Here is an 11,553-nt window from a genome sequence, read left to right on the forward strand (position 1 = left end):
TTATCTTTTATTAAAAGCGATACCAGTTGTAGGGCTGGATTTGGATACAGAAGGCCAGCCACAGGCTGGTCATAGATAGTTCCTAGCCAAAAATGTCTGCAGCCAAGAGAAATGCTTTTGCCATACACCTCATCCTTGGATACCAAGCAGTTTCAGTCTTCTCCAGGCTCTTCCTGAACAAGGACATTCCTGTTCTCTGATGACCCTGTTTGACATCATACCTTGTTCAGAGGAGGGATAGCCAAAGCCTGGGGCAAAACATAGAGGAAGTGAAGAAAAGAAATGCGGATCCAAGGTGCCCCTCCTGCCCTCCATTCTGGGAGGTCAGACAGGGCCTGGCTTAGTATAATCACAGTAATGTAAGGTCAGTGTTAACCTTTTCTCCTTGAACCCTCAGTTCAGAAGAACTGTTTTGGAGCAAAGAGAAACCACGATGTTTTACTTCATGATCATTTTTATGCTAATCACACGGCAGGGAAAGGTGGCTAAGCATCATGTGAGGAAGCAGCACCGATGTCTTTTGGATTCTGAATTAAAACTGTCACTAAATGAAAACTAGAGTGATAAACCTTAATATCTCTTTTTTCTGTATTACTTTTTGTGCATAAAAAGAAGAACTAGTTTTCTCCAGTAGGTTCATTTTTTTTCCAAACAAGCAAACTAAAAAACAGCTCATCATTTGACCTGCAGGGAGAAAGATGGCGTTAATTAGCCAGACATGCTTACAGACGGCTAAAGGATTTCCCTCCCCATCAATACGCATTCTGACAAGAGATCCACTTTCCTGTGCTGAGTTACATTTCTGTTTTAAATACCTAATTTTCTACTAGTGATTTCCAGCTTAGTTTCTAGGTAGTGTTAATTTCTGAAGGCAGAAACACCATGAGACATGGAAAAAGTTCCTATATCAGGAGGTGCTCATGCCCAAACAGAATAATTTGAGATTTGTGAGAGGAGTTTGTCCAAATTTCCTCAAACTACCTCTTCTGAGCTTCCCAGCCTATGCAGGCATGTCCTTTCTCTTGCTCCAAGGTGAAGTATAGAACCAGGAAGTCCCAGCAGGACCACAGTGGGCAGGAATTAGACTGAATAAATACAAATTCAGCAGCAAGTCTAAGCAGCAGGAGCTGGTCAGAGGAGATTGCAGATGAGGAAGAACTAGAATCATAGAATCATAGATTACCAGGTTGGAAGGGACCTCAAGGATCATCTGGTCCAATCTTTTTTGGCAAAAGCACAGTCTAGACAAGATGGCCCAGCACTCTGTCCAGCCGAATCTTAAAAGTGTCCAATGTTGGGGAATAGACCACTTCACTGGGGAGATTATTCCAATGGCTGATTGTTCTCATTGTGAAAAATTTTCCTCTTGTGTCCAATCGGAATCTTCCCAGGAGTAACTTGTACCCATTACCCCTCGTCTTTTCCATGTGACTCCTTTAAAAAGGGAGTCTCCACCTTCTTTGTAGCCACCCTTTAAATACTGGAACATGGTGTTAAGGTCTCCCCTAAGCCTTCTTTTCTCAAGGCAGGACAAACCCAGTTCTCTCAGCCTTTCCTCATATGGCAGGCTTCCCTGTCCTTTGATCATCGTTGTGGCCCTTCTCTGGACCCTCTCCAGCCACGTCTTTTTTGTATAGCGGGGACCAAAACTGCACACAGTATTCCAGGTGTGGCCTGACAAGCGCTGAGTAGAGTGGGATAATGACTTCTTTATCTCAGCTGGTGATGCCCCTGTTGATGCAACTCAGCATCCTGTTGGCTTGCTTTGCCGCAGCAGCATGCTGTTCACTCATATTGAGCTTGTTGTCCACCAGGACCCCCAGGTCCCTTTCCACAGAGCTGCTCCCCACTAGAAAACTCTTCATTCACTTTGGTAAATCTCTCTGGGGTTTATTGAGTCTGGTTAGAAACACTCTGCTTGATAGCTAGGAAGGGGAGAGGAAAACACTGAAGGACTGGCCATGGCATAAAGGGGGAAGGGAAGGAAGATCTATTTCCAGCCCTAGAATCATAAGCTTCGTCTCTGGTCTTTGCAGATCAATAGCTCCTATGACCGTGAGTCATGCAGGCAGGCATACTTTTAACTTTGGCAATTTGCTATAGACACTTTCTGCACTTTTCTTTAGCAAAAATTAAAATATCTGGGAGAAAAGCTGATGAATAATTGCACAGCTTTTCATTCATCTCTAGAAACATGACAGAAGGTATCTGCCTCTCTGGGAGAGGTGTTTTGTTTTAGGGAATGTGCTGACAAACAAAGGGTATCCATGGGCTGGGGGAAGCCTCCCTTCCCTGGGAGGGCCTGATGTTCTTCTGTAGTGGCTTTTTTGTTCTTCTGTAGTGGCTTTTCTCCTAGACCTCAGCAGGTGGGGAATCATCAGGTAAGAGTCAATATTCCTGTGAATAATTTGTGAGGACAAAAATATCTAAAAAATATCCAAAAATAAGTTAACAAGTAGAGCAAATGTACAGGTTCAAGTTCATAAAGTCCATAAAGGGACTCATGATATCACAGCCATATACCAAGGCAGGACTGGGGAAACTAAGGTATGCATTGAACCTGCAGTTCCTTGGGTGCATTGTTAAAGGTTTGTAGGCATCTGCTGTGAACCACATGCCATCTACTGCAAATTTGAAAATAGCTTGGCACTTAGCTTTAAATAACTCTAGACAGCAGTCCACATTGTCAATAACCTGTAAAAACCTGTTGCCTTATTCCCAGTGACTAAGGTTTTGAAAGTCATCTACTGATCTGAATAGAGTGCAGCACTAGATACAGCAATTAACAATTCCTTCTGTAGCAGCATCAGAGCGCACTTCCCTGAGAGACAGTAAATAGTAAAAGCTTCTGCCACCGCAACAAAATCTGTCTACAACTGAAAGACCTGAGACCTGATAGACATGCAAGCGAATTCAGTTCTCATTTCTGCTACTTACATCCTCTATGACATTGCAAATCCTCAGATCTTACAGATTTTTAATGTGGCTTCGATACCTAAAGAGGAATTAAGCACCTACACATCCATGTGAATTGAGACTCACGTGTCTCCGTCCCTCAGTTTTTGATCTGTGTATACACAATACTTTGATATATGGCGCTTCGATGATTTTGCAATGGGGTCTGCTCAGAACAGTGAAAGGAAGATGTTTTCTCACCTGCAGCTCTGGTTTTCCATTAACATAAACAGTGCTATTGTTCACCATTTCCACGATGGCAACACCCAGGTTGCACCTAATTCCGAAGGAGATGCAAAAGCCCAGACCGCTCATTATGGCAATGATGTAGCGCTTGGGCAGCCCGCAGCAGTAGCAGTCGCACGGTGCTGGCTTGCGGGTGCTTGCCTGCACAGGCTGCCCCTCTTCCGTCAGCTCAATGTGATCCTCCTCTACGTTGGTGCCATCGATTTTCCTAAATGGAGGAAGAAAGAGAAAATGAAAATGCCTTATTGTCTCAGTAAAATTTGCTGAAATGAGGATGGGCAGTTACGTGCTCCAGTCAGCTGCTAAATCATCTCCTTGTGAGGCGTTTGTCTCTTGGTGGTATGATGAGTTAATGCTAGGCAGGCTTTGAAAGGTCAGCATAGACTACACTTTTTCATGAACGACCTCTGAAGTTTGTAAATCCGAGCCACCTAGCCAGACAGCTAGCTGGAAGAATGTTCACAGGCTATTCATGAGCATAATTATGAGAGATAAATTGAGCTCTGTTGCGATAAATTCTGCTGGTTGTTAGGAAAATATACATATGAAGAAATTAATCGTAATTTCTAATTAGATCCGCTAAGCAGAACTGGCAGTAGGTTTCAAGAAAAGGGCAGATACAGCACAAACCATGGTTTTGCTTAGCCCAAAACTCCCTGTGAATTTGTTTTCACCTGTGAGACAAAAATCAGGGCTATACTGAAGAGGAGAAACGGCTCTGGCATCAGATCCCCTATTTAAGATGTAAAAGAGCCAGGCTCAGACTGTCTCTGTCTGAAGGGATTTGAAGCCACGTGTCCCCTCTTCTCTGAAACATCCTCTCACCACAAGGACTTAGGTCATTGCAATGTGAACCCCTGCAACTCCATTGTTGAACGTGTTGCCCTTTGTGTAAAATACTTAATATTAAATGAGATCTGAAGGAAGACAGCAACTTTCTGGGCTGTTGATTCACCACTCCTCAGCTGCAGAGGCTGAAAGGGCTTTGCCTGGGACCAAATGTGGTGTGGCAATTGCAGTGCGGTTGGGAGGAACTGGGAGGGAAGGTGCCAGGGATGCAGGCTCTCCTATTTACTCGGGTTAGGAGCAAATGGTACCCAGCCATTTCAGCCTGCGAGAGGTTGCCCATCAGCTACCAACTAACATGGGAGTGCAGCTCCTCCAGCTTTGTGCATCCAGCCTTTCCTTTTCCTACAAACACCCCAGCTGAGAGATTCATATTAAACAAAATGGCATTTCCATGTAATCTGGAATTGCATAATAGTGCAATTAAAAATTAATTTGGTCTCCCAGTCTGATTGGAGCTATTAACATCCCATGCTGCAGGACCAGGGAATGTCTCTGGTAAAAAAGGTGAGGCGAGAAAGAACTGAACACGCACCCCTGGACCAGAGCTAAATAATTCCTTTCCTAACAGGAACTTCCCATGCATTTGTTTTAAATGCAGAAAATGGGTTTTCTGACATGCTGAAACACTTAAGCACATGGTTAGCTGTGAGTACATGACTAGCCCACTGAACACTACCCACGAGCTTAAGGTTAAGTGTTTAGTAAGGGAGGCCTTGATCAGTAGCTACATTACAAAGCCTTTCAGTTTTGGCATTGCTCTGAAGCAGTGAGCTCAGGATCCAGCTCCTTTTGTGTCTGCCGTGGAGTTACTCTCAGTACTGTGAAAGTATGAACAGTTACTTCATCTAAAGGAAGCCCAGCTTGCCATAGATGATGAAATGATTTCATTCACTCTTTTCTGATAAGGAGTAACTTATTTCCTTCTTTCACACATCTGGTTGAGTGTATTTGAAATCTAATGCACTTCAGTTTTCCATATAAAAATCGGCTATAAAAAAATGTTGACAGAGCATACATGGATGGGCTACACCTGGCTGATCTACACAGTAGCTGGTTGCGTCTTTCTTTTGGGAGGACAGTGCTGGTTTAAACACAGCTTTCTGCAGTTGCTGTAAGTCTAATGTACTACCCGTAATCTAACGGATAGTACTCTATACTAAAGGTTTTGCAAATATAGGTGGTAAGTATGGCTTCCTGGGTGCTTCCTGTGGACTTAAATATATCTTTCCAATACAAAGTTTCACTTAAAAATCTCAGCATTTCTAGGCTTTAGAACTACAGGCTAACTGGTGCATCATTTACTATATTATTCCTTTTTACATCATACCATAAAGCCATTACTTCAGCCTTAGTCTTAGCAAAAAGAAAAAAAGCATGTTACAGTCCATCAGCTCGTATTTCCAAGAAAGACTAGAATCAAAGTGTTTTGGGCCAGAAGGGAACTCCCAGGATTATTTGATTTAATCCCTTGCTCAAAGCAGTGCTAACTGCAAAGTTAGATCATTAGCTCATTGTCAGGCTGGAGGGGAGACTTTGCATTAAAGCAAGGTAACCGAGGAAATGTGATATTACTGTGGTGTTATTGAAGATGATTGAGATCTTATGATTCACTGGCAGGGAAACAGCATTTGTTAGTGAAATGAGAGTACAGAGAGTAATACAGTCAGGCACTTTAAAAAGAAGACTCCATGCTCTGTGTGCTAATATAGGTAGGCGTAAACTGAATAAAATATCAAAAATAAAGACCTCAGGAAGTGAAAAGACAATTGAATAATTAATTTTTTAGAACTGTTGTCATCTCAAAAGAGTTATTAACAGACCAAAAGAAGTAATTTAATTGTCTTCCTCCAACATAATCTAAGATATTGATTGAATTAAATCAAAGCACAATTTCTCAAATTTTTATACCTTTACCAAGCTCTCTATTTATAAGAGAGACATTAGGCTTTAATTGGTGCATTATTTTGGGCAGCTGGCAAAGATTAGATACATCATGCAAAGCCAAAACATCTGTTCCGATCTGGACATTTTCAGCTGGCTGTCAATTCAGATAGGCATGAAAACATCCTTCTGCTCCAGATTCACTGTTAAAAGTGGTGAGCCAGGACTAGCACTAGGGGCCAATATTGCCTCTGTGGAGAAATTAATTGTTTTGCTATTGTATTCAACTACTCACTAATAAAAGCAAGTTGAGGACTGATCCATGACCCCAAATCCACATAGTATATTTCATACCCCCAAAGCTTAATGTTAATCTCCCAATAGCAGATTTGTCTTGGAGAAAACTATTTTGCAATAGCAGTCCAAAAATGGAGCCGGGATGAAGCATTAGCAGTGCAGACATTCACAGAGCCAGTGTTTGACCTAGCTTTTTGGCTTTATTTTATTGAACAGGTATATCATGAAGGTATGGCAACTCCATGAAAAGATGAGAAATATATCTTCCGATTGATCCATATGTTTTGGTAGCGCTACTGAAAATTTTCACTTGTTGTACACCAATTATTTAGAAGAAAACTGCTTCAGAGGCAGTGCTCTCCTCTAATTATCTGACTAACGCAGGAGAGCATTTTGCTGCACGGGAAATATTCAGTCCTTACATCAATCTGTTTCCTTTTTTCAGCAAACATACAACACTTAGCAAGTAAGAAGAGCTAAGCTATTTGAAGATATCTGCGTCCATGTTCTCTGCCCAAATGTCATAATAACTGTATGCAAAGTTTCCCTTCTTTATTGAATGACTACTGTGGCATATACAGAATTTTGGAAGAATGAAAGAAATTTCAAAAATTCCTATCAGTAATAAATAAAATCCCTAGAACACATATACATTCAGCAATCTGTATTTATGGGATTTTAGCATAGGAATTAGTTATTTCTTCAAATGATAAAGTAGGTGGAATAGAGTCATACCGTTTCATTTAATTTTATTAAAAACACATAGATTCTACAATAACAGGCAAATGTTAATACTTGCCACATGTTAGAACACATTCTAGAATGACTTTTACCAGATATTAGTCTTTCACAGGCAGCTGCAGCACAATCGTAAGCAATGTTCAAACCTCACACCTACAAATCCAGCATCAGTCATCACATGCAACAATTACTGATAATCCTGGCATAACTTCAGAAACCTACACACGGACTATCGAAAAATAGCATTTATCCAAAGGCAGATGCAATTTTCTGAGATCTTGTGTACTCTCTAGGGATTTGCCCAGGTCATCATTTTCTATATCAAATCCTGCAATTGATGCATTGGTACATAATCCCAGTACAGACAGGCAAACCCTCTTAAGTTGCTCGGTGCATGGGACCTCTGTGGCTGGTTTCTGCATGGTGTTTGCATGAAACTCCTGGCATGTCTCAAACGTATGCACCATGGGACTGCATCTCACAGGTGCTGCACTCCCAGGCTGCAGGGCAGCCTCGCAGTTTCTCCTCAGCACAGCCTCAATGCACTGGAGGGATGCCCCTTGGGTGCTGCAGCGCAGCGCTGCACATGTGTATTGTGCCCTTGCACTAACACCGTTGTACAAGGGGCCTCGCACGACTCACAAACCAGCTGAGTCTGGACACCCCACATTGTGTTCACAGTGCTGCATGGTCTGCGGTGCACTAAACTCTCTGTAATTGTGTGCAAAGGAAAAATTTGAGAGGACTAAGTCTATGATCCAGCGCAGGCAGAGGAGACTTGTCCAATGCAAGGGTATATCGCCCAGTTTCAAGTTGCAGTTTTTAGCAGTTTAGGCTGTCTAATTCATCGAGGGACATGTGCAGCAGCCAGAGCTACACCTATCAGGGCCCAGACTACACAGCAGCTGTGTGACATGGCCCATATGACTTTTCACATTAACAGTGACATTATTGAGTTGTAAACCCACTTAGTCACTTCCCACTTTATCAGTAAGCCCACAGTTGCCGTTAGCTGGTCCAAGACTCCTGAAATCCTCAGAATAGGCAGAGCCTGAGATTTTACTTTAGTTCATAAATTTTTCTTTGACTACACTAAGTTCACAGACAGCCCAAAGTGTCTGTGCCTGCCAAGAAGCTCTGCAGGAAAAGCTTTCTTTTCTGGGAAACTTATAAGGCTTGCAGAGCCCCAGCTCTGATAGCCATTCACCCAAGCCTTGAATCCTCTAAATTCTTTTTTTGCTGCCCCACTGTATTTCAACAACAATCAAGAACAAACCCAGTTTTGCATAAAAATTTATTTTGTACAAAACATCTAAAACATTTTCTAAAATCTCACAAATGAAACCACTGGCAGCAACCTAAAGAAAGGACGCCTCTCGGGTCTCGCCAGTTCAGTCCCCCTTGCCTCCCTTCCAGGATCCAGCTACCCTAAAGTAACCTCCTGTGGGCAGACTCTAGTTTTGCAGCACCCACCAAATAATTTGAGGTTGCTACACGCCTGTGAGGAGGCAGTAAGTCGCTTTACGCTGCTTGTGCTTTAGCACTTGAAATTGTCTGTGGACAATCTCTGGCAGCTGGTCTTGCCAGACACTGGCTTCTGGATCTGCTCTGTTGTTTGCAAGACAGAGGAAATGTGGTAGGAAGGCATAGACTTGTCATATTTACCAAAGCTAAAAAGTATTTTTCTACCCACTTCGCTAGTTTTGATCCCACATCAACCCATGGCAGTCAATGAAATCACACTTGGAGACCTAATCAAGAATGCGCATTAATATAATTAATCACCTGTCAAATGCTAGAAGAGAAACCAAATTCTTTGCTGATTTACACCATATTAAAGCCAATTGGATTGGATGAAGAGCAAAGTCAAGGTTGCAGCTGTTACATATACATACATACCATCAGGTCAAAATAGAAGCGTATGCTTTCATTTGTAGGCTAAGCTGCAGAGAATGAAGTTCAACTTAAAAACATGCATCTTTCATTCCTTACAGAAACCTTCAAATATGACTGCATATTTCCTAAAAGACTGCTCAACTTGCAGCAATTCTTACTTAGACCTGATTGCAGACATAGTAAAAAAACTTTTATTGTTTAGATTATTTCCTCCACTGGCCAGTACGTCTAAGAAAGGCACTGGTATACATATGTTTAAAACAGAAAATAACTAAGCCCAGCAAACTTTCTTGTATCTCAACTCAGATTCAGTTTGGTTTGATTCGGTAGCAATGTTGCTGAAGTTGGATGCCAGTACTATCAACTGTGTAGGAACCAGCATGACATCCTTGACACATGGCTACAAGAGGAGAGTAATCTGGATAATTTAAAGTTTGCATACCATTTACACGTAGCAAACCTAGTGTACTGCCACATCACATACTCACTAAATACAAACCCTACACACATTTGGTCAAATTGGCCAGCAGAGCCCACAGCAAAGAGAATTTATGATTGAATAAATTATGTAACTTGATGTTTTAAAAGAAAAACAGAATCCCTGGAATTACTGTAGAGTATTGTAAAAGTAAAAAAAGCAAAATATCAGACTTCATCTATAACACTGTAAATGAAGAAAAGTTAAGTTGAAACTGTGTGGAACACAGGTACTCTGTTCACATGGTATAGAAATAGTGTAACTGGCAATCTACCAGTGCATATTAGTAACTTCTTTAAAAGTGTGCATGCTTATTTTCTGGCATATACATGCTGTAGTATAACACATGTAAATTATTATACATTTTCTTGTGATCAAAGGCTTGTTTAGATGTGCCAAGAACTATATCTCGACTCAAAATAGCATTGCCAGAAGAAGGTAAAGGGATGGATATGAAAGCAAATACATTTCAATCACTAAAAATACTTTCAGTTAAAATGTTGGCCTGATCCATACAAAGATTTAAAACACTTAACATCAAGCAGGCAAGAAATGCCGCTGAACCCTCTGGCTCTCATCTATTGATTACACAAATAAATGTTCTCAGTGGCCATTACTAATAGAAATAATCTTCCATTTAAATGAGAAATCTCTTTCCCTTTATGAAACTGGTCATTTGTTACATCGCATTTTCATTTATCAAAACATAAAAATCTTTCAGTTTGTTGTTTCATAAACTGTCAGATTAAGATAAAAATCTTTAATCTTTTTTCTCTTTTTGCTAGCAAACAGCTGCTTCTCCTTTTTCTCTAATTTGTTAGTCTCAGTAAACACAAACATACACATCTCTACTTAATACATTTTCTCTTACTGATTCAGAAAAAGATCTTCAAAAAAGCCCCTGTAATTTAGGAACATTAATTCTAATTTCAAGAGTGGCATCATTTGGGAGTGTTAATTCCCAGTAAATCATTAGTTTTTCTCATGCAAGCTAAACCACAGAATTATTCACATTTAATTATTTAAAAGTTTTTTAATTGAAACACTTTTCCATGCTCTTTGTAATATTAGAACACTATTTTATAACTTATTTTCACCTTTTTTTTCTTTAATATAAATATTCTATCATCTATAGTCATATGCTGTTGTAGCAGTGCTCCTTTTACATCTTCTGTCTTGCAGCAAGGTGTCTCTCACTATCTGAACTCAGATATTAATTTTGCAACTCTAAATTCTGGTTTATGTTTATACATTTTTCTGTACTTCATTTCTCTTTAATAAACTGAACCAATGGACCTGTCTGGGAATTTTCTGTTGGATTTTACCTTCTCAGATTCCCCAGCGAGTCACTAACGGTGTTCTTCACCTCTTCCTTTCCTGGGTTAAAAAATCTTTCCTTCAGTAAACCAAACCCTTTGAAAGGCATTTTGTCTTTCTTCTTCAGAAAATCCCTTATGTTAACAAGCATTCACTTCTGCTGTCATATTTCCCGATGCCAGACTCGGGAGCCTCCGCCGGTCCCCTCAGTGACCTCTGCAATAACAACCAGTTGCTCAAGAAAGGAGCATGGAAGAAAAAAAAAATAAAAATCAGAACAGATCTTCCAAAGCCAGAAAGTGAGTCGGGAAGAGCTCTGGAGCGAAACCCCCTCGGAAGCGCTCAGGGACGTGGCGGTGCACTTGCAGCAGCTCTGCTGTGCATCCGTGCAGGGTCGGGTACCTGTACCGGGGCAGCTAGTCCAGAGGCTGCTGCTGGCGAGCTGGAGGTGCTGCCGAGGGCCGGTGTCCCTGGGCAGGACACAGCTGCCTGCTCCACGGGCAAACCTCAGGCTGGTTCGCTGGGGCTCATCCTCAGTGCCTCCCTTCCTCCCTCCCTCCTTCCCTCCCCTGCCTCTTTCACGCTGAGATCCTGTGCAAGGTGGTGCTATAGTAACGGACACAATACCTGTCCTCAAGCCACTCCAGTTCATTAATAAGACCTCATCTATGGCAAGGGCAAGAAGTTTATTAAACATTTACGAGTCCTTTCTGCAGGGGCGGAATTATTGCAAGCTGCAGTTCCCACTCACTGTGTACGCCCTGCCCAGGTGAGCCCCCCTACCCCAATTCACCTGCTGGTTTGAACCCAGAGCCACCGTCCCCAGCCTGGCCATTTATTATTGATGTTCCTGGGCCCTTGGGCAGACAGACGCAGAGGTGCATTGGTGCAAT

At 41.7% G+C, this 11,553-nt stretch overlaps 1 protein-coding gene across 1 annotated transcript in view; it reads right to left on the reverse strand.

Annotated features, from left to right (window-relative positions):
• Nucleotides 1-10,784, reverse strand: part of SLC17A8 (solute carrier family 17 member 8) — a 29,988-nt gene extending 19,204 nt beyond the window's left edge. Inside the window, exons 1-2 of the mRNA XM_050908300.1 lie at nt 10,669-10,784; nt 3,157-3,409 (exon numbers count right to left, since the gene is read on the reverse strand). Coding sequence (XP_050764257.1) covers nt 3,157-3,409; nt 10,669-10,769 — 354 coding nt within the window. The 5' untranslated portion in view covers nt 10,770-10,784. The remainder of the gene's footprint in view (nt 1-3,156; nt 3,410-10,668) is intronic.
• Between the last annotated feature and the right edge of the window lie 769 nt (nt 10,785-11,553).

The sequence above is a fragment of the Gymnogyps californianus genome, chromosome 1, assembly GCF_018139145.2.
Source record: "Gymnogyps californianus isolate 813 chromosome 1, ASM1813914v2, whole genome shotgun sequence".
NCBI lineage: Eukaryota > Metazoa > Chordata > Aves > Accipitriformes > Cathartidae > Gymnogyps > Gymnogyps californianus.